Source organism: Siphateles boraxobius, unplaced genomic scaffold (genome assembly GCF_051911475.1).
Source record: "Siphateles boraxobius isolate OS27281-9 unplaced genomic scaffold, OSU_SipBor_1 130, whole genome shotgun sequence".
In the NCBI taxonomy this organism is placed as follows: Eukaryota; Metazoa; Chordata; class Actinopteri; order Cypriniformes; family Leuciscidae; genus Siphateles; species Siphateles boraxobius.
The window spans coordinates 43381190-43405455 of record NW_027508734.1 but is presented as its reverse complement, the minus strand read 5'-3'; the positions used below and the strand labels follow the sequence as shown (position 1 = coordinate 43405455).

The window sequence follows — 24266 nt, the reverse complement described above, 5'->3', positions numbered from 1 at the left end:
ATGGATCCATGTTCTCATTCTGTTTACGCCAAATTCTGACTCTACCATCTCAATGTCTCAACAGAAATCGAGACTCATCAGACCAGGCAACATTTTTCCAGTCTTCAACTGTCCAATTTTGGAGAGCTCTTGCAAATTGTAGCCTCCTTTTCCTATTTGTAGTGGAGATGAGTGGTACCCGGTGGGGTCTTCTTCTGTTGTAGCCCATCCACCTCAAGGTTGTGCGTGTTGTGGCTTCACAAATGCTTTGCTGCATACCTCGGTTGTAACGAGTGGTTATTTCAGTCAAAGATGCTCTTCTATCAGCTTAAATCATTCGGCCCATTCTCCTCTGACCTCTAGCATCAACAAGGCATTTTCGCCCACAGGCCTGCCGCATACTGGATGTTTTTCCCTTTTCACACCATTCTTTGTAAACCCTAGAAATGGTTGTGCGTGAAAATCCCAGTAACTGAGCAGATTGTGAAATACTCAGACCGACCTTCTGGCACGAACAACCATGCCACGCTCAAAATTGCTTAAATAACCTTTTTTTCCCATTCTGACATTCAGTTTGGAGTTCAGGAGATTGTCTTGACCAGGACCACACCCCTAAATGCATTGAAGCAACTGCCATGTGATTGGTTGATTAGATAATTGCATTAATGAGAAATTGAACAGGTGTTCCTAATAATCCTTTTGGTGAGTGTATGTTTCCTAAGTAGCTCTTTGTAAAAGTAAAGTGTAATTATTTTCCCACAAAGGACTGTAAAGATCCGACATCTGTAAGATCATGAATTAAAAACATCATCATCTCAGCTTACTCTTGCCAAATCTGTCAATGTAGTCCCCTGATTGTCAATCTTAATTGATCTGGAATGGGTAGCTATAAACTGCTTGGATACGAACAACAGATATATTTTTAGGATAAAAAAACAAAAGGGCTCACTTGTACTCATGGTTTGTTTCGGCCATTCAAAGAAAACTTGTAACTTAATATTTTTAAGCAATTAAATTCAGTATTAAATCCAATTGCCAACATGGTCTCTTTTTGGCACATACATTTGAATGCCGCCATGGCACTAGACCCTATAGTGCCAGCGTGTTTGTTTTCACTAAACTGGGAGGGTTTGAACCAACTCATGTATTTCACCAGGCATGAACATGTTTATTTAAAACTACAACGCCTGTTCTTTTCTGCACTTAGTACTAACAGAACAGCTCTTGTTGAGGTAAAAATGTGTTCACTGACATCATGTCCACCAAACGTAATACCATTTTTAAAGAGTGGAAAATCAGGCACAATAAAATCTTCAGATTATCATCATTATACATTTTAGAGAAGAAGAAAAAAAAGTGTATCCATCATGGGATTTTGTGCCAAGTAGACAACGTAAAAGTCTTTTTAGTCCCAAAACATTTAAGAATCAATGCAAAGCAAACAGTGCCTGAAGGTTGCATTGCTTACACTCCAGTAAACACTTGCTGGACAAATCAACATGTTATATGAGTCAGACATACCGTAAATATATCAACTAATACACATAACATCCGGGGAATAAAAATAAACAGAGAAAATTCACACACAAGTCAAATCAAAACATGCAGTGAAGTGTCAGATCCCGTCAGAAGCCAGTTCTATCTTGTTGCCCCAGTTATTGTGTTTTTGTACTGGGCTGTGGTCCTGAAACTGTAGTCTGGGGCCAGGTTGATACGGCGAATGTGGAGGTCATTAGCGAAAGCTCGGGCTCGCTGGTAGAAGAACAGCGAGAGTTCACGGTCCATGAGAAAGTTGTGGTAGATAGTGGCCAATCGAGTGCACAGCTCTAGCTGAGATCTCTTGTTGCCCAGATCCATAGCAGCAGCCAAGGCCAAGTGATAGTAGCCAGCGGCGTCAAACGGGTCCTGTGATTCAGAGGGAGAGAAGGTTCTACAGTTTGATATACAGATATCTGATTTTGTGTTTTATTCAGATTTCCATATTTTTTGAATGTTCAAAAACATTTAGATTTCATGCATCTCAGCATCTAGCAGCTGTGTCAAAATGAAAACTTACAAAGTGCCAGAAGCGTTGGCGAGTATATATAGAACAGTTCGGATTGAAGTGCAGCACCGTGTTCATTTGTGAGCAGCTCATGATCTGGTGTTTTCAGTGTCTCAGAGCAGCTCAGTCTGCAGTAAATGTTTTTTTGAGTGCTTATAATGTGCATTTGAAAACGCAAATTACGACAACCATCTCACCTACTTTGTAATGAGAATTATTTATAAATCTGTTGTCAACTAAAGCGAATGTCAAAAGGCTTTCCACCAAAATTGTTAAACATTTGAAAGCAAATAAATATTAGTATTTAAGTAGTTTTTAATTGAACTGTTGTTCTGTAAATATACTGTTCATTATTTTATTTTTTATTTTACAGTACATATCGTATTAATGCAAGGGTAATATATTTATTTATTTTAATTGAAATAATAGAATAAAAAACATTATTTTGAATAAAAATAATCAATATAATAATACTACTAATTATTATTATTACTATTATTATTATTATTATTGATTGTTTTTATGATTATTGTCATACTGAATGAGAAAAAACAGGGTTCCCTTCTTTTTTGTCCTCAGCTGATAAAATGCCTGGATATACGATGTGCTTTATATATTTAAAAAATATATTTGCATTCTGATTATGAAGACACTTATACTGTATTTTCTACTTTGAGTGGATGTGAATAAGGTAGGAATAAAAATATATTTATTCAGTATGTACTTAGACTGCCATCTTCTGGTTTATATCGGATTTACTGCAAATCTGCAATTAAAAGTAAGGTGTATTTTTTAAAATACTATCCCTTGTTCCAGCTTAATATGTAGAGACATCTAAGTAAGCTACTAAATAAGTAACTAAGTAGGCTACACTGATTTCCCAGAAAAGTGTAAATACTGTTACTCTATTGTGGTTTCAAAATATTTCACTGCTTGTTTGAAGCAGGGGTGTGTTTTTCCCAAAAGCATTATTAACCAACTATGATCGCGAGTTTGGTTGTTACAAACATAGTTCAACAATTCGGTGTTTCCTGAAACCATAGTTCCAACGAACATTGCAAACTTGAGTGGTTGGAACTACAGCTCTGGACCTGTGGTTAGAAGCATAGCATAGTTTAGAAGCAAATTTCACTATACTCCTTTTAATTTGTGCAAAAAATAAGTGCCGTATGCTGGGGACATCATAGTACTTCATAGTATGACATAAGAGGGAACAATTCAACATCTGTAAATAAAGCAAAACAACAGAAAAAGTATTCCTCATATACTGCACTCATTATTTACAGAAACAATCTGACATTAATTTGATCTTGTACTGATGAATCAGCCGTAGTCAGCATTCACCACCTGCGTGACATGACTAAAAACACTTCTAACCAAAGTGGCTCAAACGACGGCTGTGCGACAAAGTTCCCACGCTTTTAGGAAACAGTCGTGACTAGCTAGTTAGCTTCTCCAACGATTCATCGTACGATTGCAGTCAGGTAGCGAGTTGTGTCGTTCTTCAGGAAATGTCACGAGTTTTGGACAACAGGCCAGCTGTTTATCAAACCAATGGCAGATGTCCATAGCTTACCTTTACATCATAGAAGATGATGTCACCAAGTGTTTGGTAAACCCTGACATAGTACAGGGCTTCCTCGTCATACTGCAGGGGTGAGGGACACAGGGACAGGGCTTTCAGAAAGTGGTGCTCTGCCATTTCAAACTGACCCACACAATGGAACAACGTGGCGAGGCGATGGAATGCCACCCGTTCATTTAAATGGTCAGCTGTAAGAAAATACACAGATGAACGAAAATAGTTATTTGTCTCTCCTAAAGATTTTCGGCTAGACAGCAACATAAGTCGGCCCAGATCCGGGCCACATCTGGTACACATGGATTCCACACGGCTCAGATCTGGGCCGGATCTGGGCCGACACTATGTTGCTGTTGCTGGGTTACCATGTGTATACTGTATTCTCAAAAACAGACAGGCAGGAAGCCACAATCATTCTGAATAAAAGTATTGATTATTTAAAAAAAAAAAGTTGTGCAGACGTGTTCACCTACCCAGACTCACGCTAATGTCTAATGCGGTTTGAGTGAACTCAATGGCCTCTGAACACTGTCCCAGCTGCAGAAGAAGTTCTGAGAGCTTGTTACACAGCCGAAGCTGAGAGCGCACACTGCTCGTCTTCACTGCGATGGGAAGGGCTCGGTCCTTAAAAACAGATACACACATTCTTAGCACAAACACAGGATGGTTTGTGCACAATTAGGATGGTGATGAATGTTTTCAAAAAAAAAAAAAATGCAATAAAGAAAAAGGAAATTACAGAGACCCGACATTCACAGAGTGCAATAACAACACAGTGCAAGAGACCTCCCTCTTCCTCAACAATGTGTGACCTACCCTGTAAAAACAGATGGCTTTCTCTCTGTCCTGTGAACTGTTGAAGAAAACATCCCCTGCTGCCTCCAACATCTCCAGGGCGAAGAGTGTGTCTCCTGTGCTCAAGGCCATGTCCTGGGCTACCTGTTACATTGAGGAAGTGTAAGCTATTTTCCAGTTACCATTATCATAGGAAATGGAACTTTAAGATGGCATGCAGTCAAATTGCTTCCGTCCCTATTGCTCACAAACACGCACACGCACACACACACACACACACACACACACACACACACACACACACACACACACACACACACACACACACACACACACACACACACACACACACACACACACACACACACACACACACACACACCACACACACCACACACACACACACACACACACACCATATTATTACTAATTTCCACATTTAATGGAAATTATGCAGAGACCAAAAATGCTAAACAAATCAAAATATTTTAGCTTCTTCAAGTAGCCACAGCTCTGCACAAGTGTTGTTACTGCTAACTTAACATAAAAGTAAATAAAATATAAATGTTGTTAGAATATAGAATATATATAGAATAGAAATATCCAACAAAAACTAATTTGACAAAATGGAAACAAAAAACAAATTAAATCTGAAAAAATAAAAAAATGAAAGTTCAAAATATGAATAATACCACAATCATAAATAATATTAAAATGACACTGTTGTGTCTGCACACTCTGATGTATATTCTGGGCGCTTGGTAGTAAGTTGTGCCGTCACCATTATATCTCTTAACCTTTTTGTAAGACTGTCAGTCAATGCATACAGACAAATTAGATGTATACAATGATATATACACTTAATCCTATTTAAATTGATTTAGATTCTGAATTTGAGTTTATGTTCAATATGCGTTCGCCCCCACATATACAGTAGTTCTGATCACAGTAACTCCAAAGAATGCAGGGAAGGAGTGCTGAATGAAGGCACTTGTCAGTCACCTGCACGTAGAGGTCCACTAGCTCCGTCTGTTGAAGGATGTGGTAAATTTTCCCTGACTGTAGCCAGGCATGAGCCTCCTTACGTTTCCTGCCCAAGTCAATGAAGATGCCCAGGCTCTGCTTGGTGTAATCTAAAGCAGCTCTGTTGGATCTGTGAGACAACATGACCAAGGATTGTAGCAAGCCTGTCTGCAGTCTTTTTAATAATATGTGATGTCTTACTGCAGGCAACTCATTATTACTGAAAGAAATTAGGGCTAAACCACCACTTTATTATTTTTGGAAATTTTTAAACATTAAAATGAGAGTTTACCCAAAAATGAAAATAATTTCATCATTTACACACCCTCATGTCATTCCAAACCTTTTTTCTTCTTCTGCAGAACACAAAAGAAATTTGGTGACCATTGACTTTCATTGTGATGTCATTGAAAAAAAATTTATGTTCCACAGAAGAAAGAAAGCCAATGGATTGAAATAAATGGAATGAAGTTAAATAAATTAAGATTGAATTTTCAATTTTACATGAACTATCCCTTTCTCGTATTGCAATTACTGTCAATCTTTCTTAAATGTTGTCATGGGCAGGCCTCACTTCTCGGTGGCCAGGTTCAGGTACAGCTGGCTGATCTTCTCCAGTATCTCTCCCTCTGAGCTCTTGTCTCCTATCCGCCGGAGAAGGTCCAGCTGGTGCTTGTTGTAGATGATGCACTGGGCTTCGTCTGGACACACCTCTTCGTATAGCTGACACAGGTGACGTGTGGCTTGCAGCTGGCCTGTTGTCAAGCAAATAAGAATATTATAATATAATAAGAAATTTTTCATGCTCAATGTCTAGTGTGACCATAGTTTAAGACTTTCATTGATCGGCATTCTTGGCCTAATGGGGGCATTCTTGGCTTAATCGGGCCACGTTGTGGCCTAATGGTTAGAGAGTCAGACTAGTAACCCGAAGGTTGCGTTATTCTCAATAACGGCAGGAAATGACTGAGGTGCCCTTGAGCAAGGCGCCTAATCCCCAATCGCTCCCTGGGCACCACAGCAAAATGGCCACCCATTGGTTCAGGTGTGTGTGTGTACCTCTCACTACTCCAATGCTAAGTCCCAATTCGCATACTATCCGTCCTCGAAAATAGAACTAGTACGTCCCAAATCGTAGTGTGTTGAAATGAGTTTTCCAAAGAGACCCGGATGGTCTACTATATCCAGACAGAATCCGAAGTGCAGATCGATGCGCACTCTAACGGCTGATATTGCCCACAACCCATCGCGCGTTGGACGAGGATTCGGAACTACAAACACAAGTGAAAAGTGTTAAAAAACTACAGAAATGGAGGACGCGCGAGTCCGGTGGTTCTGTAGAGAGGTTTAGATAAAGGGGTTTAAGTGATTAATATTCAGTGTCTAACCTGACGAAAATTTATTTATTCAATGTTGGCTACGTTATATTGCATCTGCAGCAGCATTGTGAACTTTTGTAAAGATACGTTTAGCCATTAAATTTTAAATGCATCATTACATTCAAATTGCAAACACATGAGGAGAGTGAGAGTCTCTGCATGAAAGACCCACGACTGGCAGATGAACGAGCTACTACATTTCTCTCCGAAATGGTAAGAAATTATATTAGATTGAATGGATTTTAACTGTGACGAGATGATTGACAGGGCAGTTTACGGTGATGCACACGTGACAGAGCTGTCCCTTAAAGATGACGAAGTAGTATGTCCCAAAGCTTGCCTACTCTTTTGCTACACACTCAAAAGTATGTACTTTTTCTTCACAAAAAGAGTACATACTTTTAGGGCGTAGTATAAGTAGGCGAATTGGGATGCAGCACTAATGTGTGTGCAATAACTTGGGTGGATTAAACGCAGAGGACAAATTACAAATATTGGTTAGCATACTCAGCCTGCACATGTCACTTTAAAAAAAACAAATGAAGATACTTTTAATTAAACCTGAGAGATTTATGTCCTTCCATTGTGAGTCCATAACATCAAAACTCTGACTCTTCAAAAAGTTGGTAAAATAAATGTATGAAAAATATAATCCATATGAATCAATCCAAGACTTTAATCCAAGAGACACAATGACTTTATATGATTAACAGATTTAATTTAGGTTTTTACTCACATACTGTATAACTACTGATCACCGGACATACTACATTAATCACATCATATATGGCAAACAGCATCTCAAACGTGCTTGCTTGACGTGCAAGAACCAATGAGGTGTGAGACGCAAGCATTTTGGAACTACGGTAAGAACCAATAAGGTTTATTCTCGCATATCAAGCAAGTACAATTGAGCTTCTGTTGACCATATTTGATGTGCTCTATGTATGTGTGTTGATCAATGTTTATATTACATCTGTTCATCATGAACTCATTGTGTCTTTTCAGAAGACTTGGATTAATACATTTGAATCACATGGATTACATTTACAAAATATTTATGAACTTTTTGAAGCATCAAAGTTTAGATGGAATGGACTTTCTCTCTCAAGTCTTTTAGATTTCATTAAAAACATCTTCATTTGTGCTTTGCAGATTAATGAACGTTTGATTGGTTTGGAATGAAATGAGGGTGTGTGAATGATTATAGAATTTTCAGGGTGATCTAGCCTATTGCTTTAAGAAAGTAAATAGAGTAGGTTGTGACTTCATGTTGACTTTAAATACAATCAGAAACAAAAATCCAAGTCTAATATCTCACTATAGAGAAATTCTTGCGTCACGTTGATCTAGATGTCCTTAGATTTCACTTCCACTAATACAGCAATAATAAACACTTACTATCCATGTGATCGATGTACATGGATGTCAGTAGGGCCCATTCGTAGTAGATCTTCCCATTCTCATGTTTTCCCAGAGAAATAAAGTGTCTCCCTAACTCAAGAAGCACTGAAATAAAACTGAGTTCATGCCCTTCATCCTCAAGCTCAGAGAACAGCTCCACTGACTGAGTGAGGTATTCTCCTGCCAATCTTTTTGCCTTGATTTGCAAACACATAAATCCACAGTTGGCCAACGCTATGGCCCAGTTATGTCTGTCCTCAAACTCCTCGCATATCTCGATTGCCGCCCGGTAACTCTCAGCTGCCTGTCGGATGTCGGCTGAATGTCTGTATGAAATGGCCCGCATGTTGTAAACCACACCTTCCAATTGTGTTGTACAGTGCTCTGGGAGTGATGAAAGGACAGCATCCAGCACTTCCAGAGCGGTGCCGGGTTGCTGGTTGCAGATGTACAGCCACGCCATCCAAATGAGAGCAGCAGTAGTGTCTGACTGGCCAACGCTGGACATGCTGCTGTGGTCCAGGACGGTTAGCATGTAGCGAACAGCTCTCTCGGGCATGCTGTGTCTGTGGAAGAGCCAGGACAAACACAGAGCGTGGACATGACCCAGCGCAGGCTCCTCGCCGGGGGACACTAAAGCAGCGGCACGGGTCAGGTATGGAGCCACTTGTGTTGGGATGTCCACTCCATACAGCTCTGATGTGTTTTCCATCAACAGAGAGACACCACAAAGACAGTGTGAAGCGGTGGCTCCTACCTGTGAAAGAGAATGGATAAATGCACAAATCAATTTACTTAATTTGATTAATTGATTAAATTTTTTTATTCATTCAATTTTAGTTCATTTATTTTAATGCACTTTTTGTATTAATTAATTAACTATTTAATTTAATTAGATTTAATTCAGTTTAATAAAATGTATTACATTGTTTTTTTAGTTATATTAAATTATATTTTATTCAATTTTAATTTACACCGTGAAAGTGCCTTCTACCTGTGAGAGAGAATGGATTAATGCACAAATCAATGAATTTTATTAATAATTTATTATTTACTTTTTAAAAATTATTCATTTTCAAATTAAATGTTAATTTATTAAATAAACTTTAATAATTGTATTGATCAACATATGTTTAGTTATTTAATTTAATTAAATCAAATGTAATAATTTGTTCTTTTTTTATTAAAATATATTTTTATTCATTTTTAAATTTAAATAAAATTTTCTCTGTGACACGATGTCTCCTACCTGTTATAGGATACATGCACAAATTAATGTATTTACTTTAATTAGATTTATTTACTTTTTTCATTTAAATTCATTTTTCAATTGAATAAACTTTTATTTAATTGTATTAATTAGCTTTGGATTTAATTTAATTAAATTCAATTATATATATATATTTTTTTTTTCAAATCAAATGTTTTATATTTATATATATATAACATTTCATTTAATTAATTTAAATATATATATACACACACACACACACATTCAATAATATATATTTAGAGTTCTCTCTGAAAACACTATCAAGTAGCACTGACCTGAAGTGATGCTCGCCGTGCGCAGCTTTCAGCCAAACGTGGCAGACTCTGTTCACTGTAGAGTCGTGCTAACACTAGGAAAACATGGCTCACTGTCTCATCACATGCTTCAGGAACCTCATCAGCAAGGATCAAAAGCCTTTCGATGAACGGGATTGCACTCAGGCTGTCTTTAAGCTTCAGGTGGAGCTTTGCCAGGATGAAGCAGGCTCGGGCCTCGGCAGGCTGATTCTTGGCCAGGATGGCCTTTTTTAGTACATACTTCAATACCTCAGGGTCCTCACATCCAAACAAACAATCAGGGACAGCCATCAACAAAGCAGACAAGCGCTCTGACAAAGTGAAAAATTTGTCATGGTTCTTCTGTGTTAGGTAGATGAGTGCCAGGTTGGAGTAAATGGCAGAAAGCAGAAACATGTCCGTGAAACTATCCCTGGGTACGTTCAAGGCTTCCTCATAATAAACCCGAGCTTGAGAGAACTTTGACCTCCCTGCACAAAGCTGTCCAAGAAGAAAACAGATTCGGCTCTGCGCCCACGAGACGTGCTTCTTTCGTGCCAATTCTCGGGCTGCGCCTAAATACGCCACTATATCCTCCTCGTCAGAGTGACCCTCGAAATGTGAGATGAGGAATTCTGGGTAAGCGCTGTACAGGAGCATGAACTCAGGCTGATGGTCACGACTGCTTAAGAATGAGAGGAGAGCATGATGTCCATCTGGACTGGTGCTGTCCTGCTCACAGACAGAAAAACGGGGGGTTTCCTGGGATTCCTCTGTATCATTAGTTTCTATCTCTATCTGGTGCTTGATGCTGACTGATGAATCGTCCTTTCTTTGAGTCTCATTGACCTCACTCAAAATATGTTTGACTTTCTGTTTTAGATTGTTCACTTCTTGAGTCTTGTCTGAAGACAAATAATAAAACAATAAATATATGTTTTAATTCAAATTAAACAAACAGATCATTATCTTATTTAGCCCATATTTGAGGGATAGTTCACACAAAAATGAAAATGTTGTCATTTACTCACCCTCAAGTTGTTCTAAACCGGTATGAGATTCTTTCTTCTGTTAAACACAAATTAAGATATTTTAAAGAATTTTGGTAACCGAGAGTTGACGGCACCCATTGACTTCCATAGTAGGGAAAACATTCTATGGAAGTTACCTCTGGTTAACAACATTTTTCAAAATATCGTCTTTTGTATTCAACAGAAGAAAGAAACTCTTACAGATTTGGAACAACATGAGGGTGAGTAAATAGTAAAAAAAATGATGAACTATCCCTTTAATTAAAAATACTTACTTTGAACTGGGCCTGGAATTTCTTTCGCCAGATCTGTGGTATGTAAAACAAACATCTGTTAAAAGGAACAGATTAAGAAGAGAGAAATGGACATTTAAATGGTATTTAAAGTCAATTCATTGTTCCTGTCACAGTACTTCATTTCGTTACTCTTCAGCGCCTCAAGTGGCTGAATTTATGTTACTTCAGGTACTTTGTTTCTAGAACTGATTGCACGGCTACAGAAAACGACACATCTTTGTAAGTTCAAATCTGTTGTGAACCTGGCTGTATGGATTCTGTGTGTAATTTATATGTGAATATGAACCACCAACAAGATTTAAAAGAAAAAAATCTAAAGTATTATGTTCTCACTACGGGCACAGAAGTTTTTTTTCAATGAGCCCCGTGGGACGCGACATCATGTAACTTATGCGTCTGCTTTTGGTGATAATGACGTTGTGTTTTAGCATTGACAACTGCTGGACAGTGTGGCAGAGATGTCGAAGGCACACAAGAAGGCAGGCAGCCAGTCTGGGATGATTGTGTCAGCTCCACGATGGGAAGAACCTCAAGGTAGCTGCTAAACCGCAAAGCAGACACGACACGCGGCAGATGTAGCGCCGATAACATGCGCACGAACACACAATGGCACATCTGTTTGCATTCGTTTACAATTCGCCTTCATTTTTACCTGTTTCATAGATTTCTGTAACCCTGACAAACTGCTGTTGTGCCCCTATGACCCACATCATCTTATCCGGGCCTGCCGGTTCCCTTACCACCTCATCAAATGCAGGAAGGTAACTTGTGTGCAGAAACCTTCGCAATCATTACAGTACAGCCAAACTCTTATTTATGCATCTCCACAATGTTCTGCAATAAGAATAAGATATTATTAGACCGTTTAGGCGTAGGTTTGCTGTGTATTTTTGTAATTTTAATTTTATTTTTTTAACAATTTAAGGCAAATTAAGTTAATTTAATAAATTAATAAAAAACTATTTAAAATCTAACAACATGATGTCAATGTAGCCTAATAAACTAACCTGTTATGGTTTATTCCATCTGTTTAACTCGCTAACTCAACTAGCAAACTTCCCAAGGGGATCACAAGATGACTTTAAAGGGATAGCCCATGATTGACTCACTCTCAAGCCATCCTGGTTGTATATGACATTCTTCTTTCAGACAAATACAATTGGAGTTATATTAAAAAAATGTCCTGTCTCTTCCAAGCTTTATAATGGCAGTGAATGGCCGTTTCTATTTTGAAGTCCATCAAAGAAAGTGCATCTGTTCATGATAAAAGTGCACAGCTCTGGGGGGTTAATAAAGGCCTTCTGAAGCGAAGTTTGTGTAAGAAAAATATCCATATTTAAAATTTTATCGACTAAAATAACTAGCTTCCGGCAGACGGACCATGCAAGTGACCTACGCCAAAAGAGTATCACATGACGATGTATGATGTAGGAGTAGCATAAGCTTTGATGCCTCTCGCGGTTCAAACAGGGCTGGGCAACAAACCCAAGATCCTCCGACATTTCTCTTTAAAAATTGTCATTTTAGACTTCTAATTCGTGACCGGTGTTTTCCTTTGCTCTATCCTCTGCGCTTCCGCGTTCATCATTGCATCATGTGTCAGGTCAAGGTTTATTCTTTCGCCGTAAATCGATGCGTACGGCCATCTGCCGGAACCTAGTTATTTTAGTCAATAAAGTTTTAAATATGGATATTTTTCTTACACTAACTCATTGATTCGCTTCAGAAGGCCTTTATTAACCTGCCAGAGCTGTGCACTTTTATCATGGACAGATGCACTTTAGATGGACTTTAAAACAGAAAGGGCCATTCACTGCCATTATAAAGCTTGGAAGAACCAGGACATTTTTTTAATATAACTCCTCCAATTGTATTCGTCTGAAAGAAGAATGTCATACACCTAGGATGGCTTGAGGGTGAGTAAATGGGGTCATTTAAATTTTTGGGTGAACTATCCCTTTAAATTTAAAGTTTATTTTTTAACTTAAAGTGCTAAAAAAAAAAAAACGCTAATAGTTCAGAAGATGTAGGCCCACAAAATGTAAATGGTCTGCTTGTATGAAAGGTAATTAGAGAATCTGTTGCACTCAATGACATTAGACAGATGATAGATTAGAACCAAAAAAGTTCTGAGTTTTAATATTGATGTATTTAACTGTATTAATCTAGTTGCTGACGTGAAATCAATAACTGATTATGTTTAAATTTGGCATGAAATCTATTTTATAAATTCAATTATCAGTCTTGTGAACAATTAACCTCTTCTAATGTTTCATAAAAGAAAAAAAGTAAAATCAAAATCTCAAAACTTAAGCTTCCAGTGAACACAGACTTTTTACAATCGACTCCAAGCTTGCATTCAGATCTGCCTACATCTAATCAATAACTGATGGAAAGAACCAATTTTCTGTCCTATATTTCTTTTTCGATAATCTGTTTTAGTCAAATGCACATCACAATATGGAAGAAAAAGATCTGTCACTTCCTCGGTTTCATCATGATTGAGTGCTGATACAGTAGATGTCTGTGATCAAAATTTTATTTGTAGAATCACCCTGAATTAATCAGTGAATTGTGGACATGTCCATTCAATGCACGCCACTTGATGAGAAAAGATGAGCTGTCCGATCACATCCTAACCTGTGTGGACCGATGCTCTGTTAGGGAGACCTACAGTAAGATCTGTTTTACCATTTCACCTTCATAATATTGGACTACTGCAGACACACCCCATGCATAATGAATCTGACATTCAGTTGTACATTGAACTGATCTCAGTCTCCTTTGCAATGTTAAAAGTGGCCAGTGTGAAGACTGATAGCAAGTTTCAAATCCCAGTGAGCACCTGGACTGCACCCGTGTGTGATGAGGACTGGGATGAAGGTAAGTCTCTGACCCATACCCTGAGTTAAAGTCACCATGAAATCCAAATTTACACTACTTATTTTTTAATGTAATATTGCAGTATTTATTAGAATTGATTTATCAGTGCACATCCTTTTTTTTTTTTTCTTCACATGCCCTCATAATCTTTAATCAAAACAACATCGCCTCCCTCTTGCAACAACATCTCTATTGACGTGTTTTTCGGGCAGGATGGCAGGACAATCTGTCTCTCACATTACATCACAGCAATAACAAACCACAACGATCCAAGCTCTTTGATAGTACAAAATGTGCAAAGATTTGTTTGTATGGTGTAAAAACTTTAACATCTGATCATGTCTGCGTTTTACAGAAGTGGACAAGCATGCAACCGCAGCGTCATCTTTTGTCAGGGATGTGTCCAAATCACTTCCTCAGGACAGGTCAGTGTAGAGCAGGGGTTCTCAAATCATTATCTGGCTCTCGCGATCCGCTTTCCTGCAGAGTTTAGCTCCAACCTTGATCCACTAATGTAGTTCACTTGAGGGAGTGAATGAAAATTCAGCAAATTCGGACGCTGTGTGTGCCAGAAGGGCTGCTGCTTTTGCAAAGACGCATATCACTATAATGAACATGTACAATAATGTAATTGTGGGCTCTTCAAAATACCGTGAATACTTATTTATTACTAATTACTGCATTTTAAGAATACTTTTCTTATCAACTGGGTAAAATGCACCACATGCTCCATCGAAGAGGCATGTGTGCAAAAAAGCCCAACATGGATGAGAAGCAATGTTTCAAACAGCCATTCAGATCTTTGTATTCGCAATGGTGTTCATCGCAGCACCAAATACTTAATAGGCCATTTATTTTTAAACTTAAACATTTTTACATTTTAATCTGGATTAGGCTACTACAATATGCTCTAGATATTGATCGAAAATGTTCTGATTCTTTATTATTCTTCGGTAACACTTTACAATAAGGCTCCATTTGTTAACATCAGTTAATTAATTAGTTAACATAAACTGACAATGAAAAATCCTTCTAAAGCATTTATTAATCTTAATTTCAACATTTAATAACACATTATTAAAATCAAAGTAACTTTTTTTAACGGATATGAGCTACTGTAACATGTCTGAACTAACAATGTTTTTATTTTTTATTAACTAACGTTAACAAAGAATAATAGCTTCTGTAACAAATTTAGCTATTTCTCATTGTTAATGTTAGTTAAAGCAGCAACTAACTTAAATCTGTTAAAAACATTTGCTTTATTATTTTTGTGTATTGCTTTATTGTATTTAAATGTTCAGAGTTCTTTTTGTTCTAAGAAAAAAAAGTTATTAAACCTTGTTAAAGTATGACAACACTTTTCAATATTGTGATAATGCCCTATACCATGATAGAAGCTTCAGCAATTATCGCAACATGAACATTTTATACCGTCACATGCCTACTTTTGCATAGTTTGTGCTTGCTGTTTAATGATTATTTCAAACTTAGCAAACTGGCAGCTCCAGTAGTAAGATCTGTCATGGAAACTTGCATGTATAAACCTTAATTAAACAATTTAACAATCAATTAAAAAGGATTTTATACCTGTATAATATTCGCTATAGCCACATTAGACCAGCGGTTTGGAAAATGGATGGATGGATGGATGGATGATTCAGATGCGAGCACCATCTTCTGGCGAGACATGAGAATTCATTTGACGTGACCGTCACAGTGCATTATTGGTATTCTCTAGCCGTTGAGCATACATCGGTTGTACACTCGTTATTTTGGTGCATTGTGGGATTGAATGAGTGCGCTTGATAACGTCCACTATGGTTTCTGACATCACTACAAATGGCTGTCCCCTCAAATAGTGCCCTATTTAAGGGAATGGGGGCGATTTTGGACAAGGCTCTTGATTAGCTTTTTCAGGTGTGTTTGGAGGGTTGGAGCAAAACTCTGCAGGAAAGTGGAACTCGAGGTCCAGAGATGAGAACCCCTGATGTAGAGCTAACAACGTTACTGAGGATGTGTCTCCTTTTGAAGGCTGCGACCTCCGGCAGTCGCATTTGTCGTAGGACCGTTGTTCCTTGTGAAGCATAAATAGTTCTAATTTCTTAATGACTTTGTATGTAATGGTTTCTTTCCTGAAATGAGTCAGCCTCAAAGACATATGTGGCCGACAAATGCAACCTCCAGTGAGCAGCTTGAATCATATGCCAGTGGTTCCCAACCCTGGTCAAATAAAAGAGTTTGTCAGATAAGAGAGACATTACAATTGTAAAGTGTTGGGGTTACTGCAGGACCAGGGTTGGAACCACTGTAATATACTATAGCATTTAGACTTCTGGTTAATGTAGTTGGTAATAGACCATCATTTTGATCAGATTGGTTGAATATTACTGCAAAACAACACAATCATGAACTGCTCATTTCTTTTTATATTAGGGAGAACAACTGCATTTCCAGAAATGCAACTACTGGTCTCAGGGCGCCACGAATTCTTCCATGGGCGAGCAGCTGTACTGATTTTTGAGCTTTTTAATACATCCACCATGTCAAGACTACTATTTTTCATTTACAATGAATACTGATAGTGTTGGTTGCTTGTTTTGGCATTTTATTGTATAGGTCACTAGTTCTTGGAGTGATAAATTAGTTTCCTAACCTTTAGTTGAGTTTCCCAAAGGTGGAACAATAGAGGTGGTTCAGGTTCTGTTTACACCACACAAAAGAAAAGCTTACGACCAGGATATTTACAAGGCTTTAGTTGACGTGTTTTGTGTTGTCATAGTTGCTTTGTGCCTGTAATTCTACCTCTATGGTCTCTTAGGAATTCCATCCTTTTTTTCCTTGACAAATGCTTATCATTGAGCAATATACTGTGGTAAAAGCAAATAAAACTTAATTTATTAGTGCTAAAAATGTTAAGATTCAAAAACCTATGAGCCTCACCAAGTTTGTAGTTTGTGCCAACATCACACTGGCATATTTTCTTCAATAAAGAAATAGTCTCCTCTGTAATTTTGTCCTGATCCAAGGTAATAATTTGTCTGTCCTCGTCTTTCAAGAATATGTCAGATGATCTATGATGTAAGCACAAGATGACGTTATCATGAGTTAAACTTACATTTTAGATATTCTACTATAAGTAACTGCAACTTCATGTCAACTAACTCCCATTAGAGTATTATTAGACTGTTAGGGTTCAGGTTAGTAGAATAAGTTGACCTAGTTGCAAAGTAACTTAGAAGAATGTCTGTTGGTGAGCATCAACAGTGTTAGCATATATAATGCAGCTATAATGAGAGTTAGTTGACATTGTAGCTGCAAAATAAAGTGTTACCAAATTGTGAAGTCAGACAGAAAACAAACTTCTTAAAATATTCATAAAATCACAAAAGCACTTACTCACAAAATGAACTGGTTGCTTTGACCAGGTTGGTTTTGACAAGTCCAATATCCCCAGTTTTCTCAGATTTTCCCATAAACCATTCAAAACAGGCCACCAGCAGGCCCAGGATGATGATGCGTTCACCAGCCTGGAAACTCAGTTCATCTGGCCCGTCCGCTTCGTACTCCTCTGTGGTCTCACAGACCCCTACTGCTGTGAGAGATATTGTTACAGTTGGGGTAGAGTTAGATAAGTGGACTGGGAAGATGACAATGCTGCACTGTTATGCAAAAATATAATTACTAAAAGAAAATATCTACAGCTTTAAGTCTCAAGAAATCCCATTGAGTTGTATACTGTAAAATCTCGACCTTCTACATACATAAATCTCTGAGAAGAACCTTAAGATTTTTTAATCCTCTATCATTTTCGAATCGTTATTATTTTTACTAGTTTTAAAGCTTTTTGCTCTACTTTTCTATTCTTACACAATTATGCTATCCGTAATCATCAAGGATTGCAAGTGACAAATGTAACGTGCATATGTGTAAGAAATAAGGTTGGATTTTTTTATAATTTCAATACTCAATACGTTCATTTGCCAATTTTGTACATCATATGCAATTTAGTTTTTAGTTATCTTTAGTGTTCTGTGATGGTTGTTGAAATTCATACTATTATCCTGAAAGATGCGTTAAATTGATCAGAAGTGACAGTAAAGACTTTTACATTGTTAAAAGCATGTCTCAAAATGAACGCTGTTCTTTTTAACTTCATTAAAGAATCTTGAAAAACATATCATAGTTTCCACAAAAATATTATGCAGTACAACTGTTTTCAACAATAGATAATGTTTCTTAAGCACCAAATCATTTTATCAGAATGATTTCTGAAGGATCATGTGACATTGAAGACTGGAGTAATGATGCTGAAAATTCAGCGTTGCCGTCACTGAAATAAATAACAGTCCACATTGCATTATTTCACAATATAAGTGTTTTTGCCGTTTTTTTTTTTTTTTATCAAATAAATGCAGCTTTGATAGCACATAAAAGACTTCTTTCAAAAGCATACCGACCCCAATATTTTGAACGGTAATGTATAAACGAAATAAAGTACAATTATTTAAACGTTTTCTCACCAATCTGTAATGGAAGGTCACTAGTGTCCTTTCCACCACCCACTAATACAGTCTCTGGGCAGGACTTTAGAAACCACCTTGGGAAGTAAAGAAAATTCATTGTTCTTAGTTCTGGGTGCTCTGTTGATTTTATGACGATAAGTTCAAATGAAATTCAGAAGGTGACGCGTACTCATGAAAGGGTATGACTGGCTCCAGAGCTGGTTTTGGCTTGGTTCCTCTAGACCCATCTGCTAGTGAAAGCACTGTCCAGCCTGAGCCTAGGAATGGAGGCTCAAACAGGGCGATATCCCCCTTCTCCAAATAAAGGTCGCTACCTGACGTCGAGCTATCAAACATCTGATTTGCTGTGCAGCATCCAAAGAAGGACCCTCAAAAGTAAACAATACATTTGTACTATGAATAACAGTGAAATTCACTCATACATCCATGTGGCAATCCATTTCTGTAATCAAATGCTAAGATAGCTTTAATCTCATTCATATTAAGTGTATGGTGTTCATAAGCAATATGTATTACCTTCTTGCATTAGAAAGCCTTTATACATCAGATTTAGTGTCTCCTCTTTAATTGAGATCTCAATTCCTGAATGCTGATCAAGGGAGATTAACCAGAACTCCTGGTCCATGAGAAGATTTTCCATGCACTGACCCAAGAAACCTTGTGGAAATTACAAATTTGGTACGTCATATGAGATATTTAGCTTTAATATACACTACTGGTCAAAAGTTCAGAATCACCAAGATGTTTTTGAAATGATTTCGGAAGTATCGCGTAACACTGAAGACTGGAGTAATGGAGTATCACAGGAATAAATTACCTTTTAAAATAGATTTTGAAATAATATTTCAAAATATTACGTTTTCAATGTATTTTTGATCAAATAAATTCAGCCTTGGGTAAACAAGATTTTTCAAGAACATTAAAAAATCTCAATTCCAAACTTTGGCCTGATATAGTGTGCCGGACTCAGCTATTTACAAAAAACCAATAACTGCCATTATTAATAAAAAAAAGTATGATACAACATATTTGAGACACTGAAACAAGAACAGACCCATTCTGTGGTATGTGCTGAACTTCCATATTTCTTCAAGGGTTTTAAAAGTTATAAATATAGTCCTTTCCCCACTGTTGATGGATACAAAGTGAGCGGACAGTTCCTACAAGACAGGGAAACCGGTATGTTAAATGTGTGTATTTAAGGTTTTGAATATTTAATGAATTCAAAATAGGGATGCCCATACAGAGATTAAGGTCATGACCCCTGAGAGGTCAGCTTCCAGCACACAAAGTTTCCTGCAGAGCACTTCCTGTGTGCCCTCATCGGCAGGAAGTCCATCTGGCCCCTCCACCAAAGCCAGCTGCATAGCCAACACTGCAACAGGAAACATGCAACATTATATCTAACACTGCATCCAACACTAACAGATCAGCCTCCACGTGGAAAACATTTCAGTCAGCTCTAGTAAATGTGTATGGAAAAATGATTTTAGCTGGTGATGTAAGGAGAATAGTCTGGTAATATAAGGTGACATAAACCAATCTGGCCTTTATACTGCTGTAAATTCCAGGTGTAGTTCTACTATAGTCAGTTATAATAAAAAAAAAAAACATTCATTTCTAGAGCAATATTCATGGTTCAATCCACAGTTTAGATTTTGAATTTTACCGTAGTCATGTGATGTTTCACTGCTGTGTTTAACAGAGAGGGTTAATAAGTGACAGTCAATGGGCTTCGTAAAGTCCAATGATCTCTAAAAGTTACTTTTTTTTTGGAGTGACACCAGAGCAGGTCAGAGTTCAATTAAATGGATGGATCACCAAACAATTCAAATTCTGTCATCAATTACGTTTCTTCTGTGAAACATAAACAAAGTCATTTTGAGGAATGTCTCAGGCTGCATGCGAAATCGCAAATTTCCCTATAGCAGGCGAAAATCTTGATATCTTTTATCTTGATATAAATTCTTCCTTGAAACACTTTCTTCCTGCAAATCATTTTTTGGTCATAAAATGTACAATGTAGTTCAATGTAATGATATCACCATAGCTCTTTTCTGACATGACAAACTGACAGTGTTACAACACTCCCCAGTCTCCCACTATTCAAAAGTATACCACCTATTTGGGGAGTATGCGATTTCGCACGCAGCCTCAATGTCTGTACAATGGAGGTCAAAGGTCAGCATAATGGTTTGGTTACCAATTCTTCCGAATAATATCTTCCTTTGTATTCCAGTAAGTCATACAGGTTTGGGACGACATGAGGGTGAGTAAATGTAACGTGTATCAGAGTACACTGACAGATTACTGCTAACTCTGCAGTTTATCCACATAGTAAAGATTTTTAAAGATCCCTAAATCTCGTCTAAAGTTCAAATGGGATCGTGCCTTTACTGCACACCGCCTCTGGAATAACCTGCCTTCGAATATTAGATGTTGTACTAAAGTGTTTTTAAATCACGGTCGAGGGTGCATTTACTTGCCCAGGCTTATGGTTGAGCTAGTAGTTGAGTGTATCTTGTTTTCCTGTTGTCTTGCATTTTAATTGTATTTGGTTTGGTGTGGTGTTTAATGTTTTTTGTATTTTTGGCTATGTATGCTGTTGGAATATTGTTTTAATGGAAAGCACTTTGGCCAACTCACGTTGTTTTTAAATGTGCTACACAAATAAAATAAACTAAACTAGTATCTTAAATGATATTATTGTGTTGTTATTATAATATAAGGTAAATGGAGATCATTTACACAATAAACAGGGTTTATTCCCATCAGCCATAGTGTATTAAATGAGTTTTAAAAAGGAACCCCAATGTTGTAAATGGAGAGCTGGACTTACCTGTTGGTATATTATCATCAGAAGCTCCTGAAGTTCCTTTGACACTTCCTCTTGAGGTCTTATAATCTGAAAAGGAATTTTCACACTCCCTTAATCTTGACCCTTACAATGATGTGGATCATTTCTGTTCCTTATTCACTATAAGCGTCTTAAGGATTTTTTTTATAATGTTAGCCATAGCTTATTTAGGAATAAGGAGGTAACATGCATGACAACTAATTATGATATTTGATGTTTTATTACCACAAAACATCACAGAATCTATAAAGTAATTTGGTAATTTTGTGTGGTGGCTTTTCCACCAAAAATGTTGATGTCACTTCCTGAAAGTCAAGAAACATCTTAGTTTTCCAGAAGTCATTTAGCACTTTCCAAGCAACATCTTCTTTAAACCAAACTAAAGCAGAAACAGTAAAAAAAAAAAAAAAAAAAAAATATATATATATATATATATATATATATATATATAGTTCAAGAAATCTATACATATATATGTGTGTATATAACACACACACATATATATATATATATATATATATATATATATATATATATATATATATATATATATGTTCAAGAAATCGTCCTAAAAGAAAATTAAATTGGCCTAGATTTCCATATTTAGAATTAATATTTTATTATCAGTCTCAGTGCGACCAAGTTTATTATCAGGATTAAGTTCATATGTTTTCAGAATGAACACATACAAGCAAGGCCGTAACCAGGTCCAGGGGATGTATGATACAATATAAGAATGTAATATTTGTTAAGAATTTTTTTTCTCGTTTACTTCTATGGTGGTCGTGCTCAAGCCCTACCTTTAAATGTAGACTCCATAATACTATCCCGTTCATTGTCTGTGTACTCATTCGACAGCTCTCTACGTATCGTCCGAATTCTGTCCGGATCGGACCCCACGTCGTTCCCGGTTTTGGACGAGTTTCTACGAGCAGCGGCTGACATCCCGCCAGAGTTCCGAATGACTGCGCGCTCTGCTCTCGGTCACGCGCTTAACACACTGACACCTAATAAAAGCGCACAGGTGACAGAACTGATTTTAAGAGCGTGTTACATCATTACAAGACTGCTGTGAGTGACTCCTGTTGTCCTTCTTAACGATGAAGGTGTAGAGACAGTGAACGTCCCGGAAAACGTCTTGAAAACAGAGGCAACCGGTCCATCTCACGCCTGTCGGAGGTGTTAGCCTAAGTGATTTTGGCATTAGTACGTTTTTTTTAAATAAATGTGACCTTGACACGCAAACGTTTTAGCAAAAGTTAATAATCACAAACTGAGTAAACAATACGTTCAAAGAAGCAAAGTATCGCTGGGAGTGGGGACTGGGGTCCTGAGTGTAAACTTGTAGATGTGTCTCTGTGTGTATGTGGATGAACTCAAGACTTCAGAGGAAGAGTGTCAGCATTTCCCTTTCCTCTCTGGTTGCCTAGACTGAGGGAAAGGAGAGTTTTAAAACACCTTTATTGTACTTTTTTATGGTGAGGTCAAGCCCTAACCCTAAATGGATATACAATTCTCCAAAAATCCTGAGATGAAAAAAGAGCAAACCTTGACAAACCTAAAATGAACACACACACACACACCTTAACGTCTGTCAGAGTTTGATGTCTGCCCAGATGAAAAATAGGAAAGACAGTGCAAACGAACTGGTAGTTCCACGGGCCTTTTATAGTTGCTTTCTTTCAGTTAAGCACACTCTTCACATACATGCCGAAAGAGCGGATGTTAACAGGGAAAAGAAAACACTCCGTAAAACGCTACAAATCAAAGTGGAAGTAAACAGATTATAATAAAACAGCAGTCAGCGATAGAGCGGTCATCTTCATCTTTGCGCGCGCATTCACCTTCTCACTCTGCGTGCGCGCTCACATAAGAACAGCACGCATACAATAACGTACGCCATAGAAGAAGTCATCTTAAAGGCATATAAACATTAATATCATGAACACTATTTAACACTAGGTGGCCGTTACAACACACACACACACACACACACACACACACACACACACACACACACACACACACACACACACACACACACACACCGTATTTAAGAAATGTTTTTTGTTTTTTTTACATTTCATTAAAAACACCAATAAATCAAAATGGACAAGTATACTTGTTCAATATATTGTTCACGGAATATTGAAGTGTTTACTGTAAATGCTTTATCCGTGCATTTATATCCACATAAAAAAAGTGCTCACAATCTACAATCAAAATAACCTCCCCTTCATCTTGCTGCAACATCTCTTCTCTGATGATGCGTTTACTGGCCTGAGGGCGGGAAACCTGGCACTCATATGAGATCAGTAGCAACCGACAATGATCCAATCAATTCCCAATGGATACAATTAAGTCATACGTTTTTTCTTCTTCGAGAACCGTTTCACTCGGATACGTCACAATAGAGAAGAAAAGACAATCGCAACTTCCATTTCATGCCGACTTTAGTCACAATCAAAATGGACAATTCTTATTGAATATATGTTTTTACACGCTGTTGCAGTGTCAATTATAAATGATTTATCAATGCACATAATTTTTTTAATTCTTGTGCACATGCTCATCTTTAATCAAAAGCATTAACCTACCCTCCCCATCCAAACGACAACTGCTGTCTTCATGACATAGGCCTATGTCTCAGTGGAGGGTGGAATACGTTCACAACATTTCGTATATTTATGTTCACGCCAAGTCACTCAGTTCAATTATGCCGTTGCACGATCCTAGTTGGACATTAGAGTTTTATATCAACTTAGCATTACAGCTGAGCAGCACTGCTTTTATTGTTAGAGTCGCAGAAGTGGAACACCACATCAATGTTTCCGGTCATCATGAACATCGCATCGGAAGCTTTTGAGGCGATTCCTAGGCTTTTGAGATTGGCTTCCAGTTTGGAGGACATACCGCTAC

At 37.5% G+C, this 24266-nt stretch overlaps 2 protein-coding genes across 5 annotated transcripts; one reads left to right on the top strand and one right to left on the bottom strand.

Annotated features, from left to right (window-relative positions):
• Positions 1 to 1126: 1126 nt before the first annotated feature.
• sh3tc1 (SH3 domain and tetratricopeptide repeats 1) lies at positions 1127 to 23202 on the bottom strand. Of its 2 annotated transcripts, none has more exons than XM_077229547.1 (18): positions 22931 to 23202; positions 21330 to 21395; positions 19735 to 19865; positions 19545 to 19650; positions 19007 to 19147; positions 18660 to 18858; positions 18488 to 18564; positions 17364 to 17559; positions 16908 to 17038; positions 11061 to 11093; positions 9755 to 10659; positions 8204 to 8963; positions 5998 to 6178; positions 5403 to 5553; positions 4422 to 4544; positions 4079 to 4229; positions 3600 to 3796; positions 1127 to 1884 (listed from the first exon to the last, which is right to left on the bottom strand). In XM_077229547.1, exons 3-18 carry the CDS (start codon positions 19855 to 19857, stop codon positions 1618 to 1620), a joined length of 3741 nt encoding a protein of 1246 aa, XP_077085662.1. In that variant the 5' UTR covers positions 19858 to 19865; positions 21330 to 21395; positions 22931 to 23202; the 3' UTR covers positions 1127 to 1617. The 2 variants fall into 2 exon arrangements, with proteins under 2 accessions (XP_077085662.1, XP_077085661.1); XM_077229546.1 differs by lacking the exon at positions 22931 to 23202 and adding an exon at positions 22148 to 22773.
• On the top strand, positions 11488 to 16976 carry LOC143737731 (gametocyte-specific factor 1). Of its 3 annotated transcripts, none has more exons than XM_077229556.1 (6): positions 11488 to 11615; positions 11745 to 11842; positions 13630 to 13756; positions 13881 to 13964; positions 14320 to 14389; positions 16401 to 16976. In XM_077229556.1, the coding sequence occupies exons 1-6, from the start codon at positions 11540 to 11542 to the stop codon at positions 16486 to 16488; spliced, it is 543 nt and encodes a 180-aa protein (XP_077085671.1). In that variant the 5' UTR covers positions 11488 to 11539; the 3' UTR covers positions 16489 to 16976. The 3 variants fall into 3 exon arrangements, with proteins under 3 accessions (XP_077085671.1, XP_077085670.1, XP_077085672.1); XM_077229555.1 differs by having other exon boundaries at positions 14177 to 14389; positions 16401 to 16683; XM_077229557.1 differs by lacking the exon at positions 14320 to 14389 and having other exon boundaries at positions 16401 to 16683.
• Positions 23203 to 24266: the final 1064 nt, after the last annotated feature.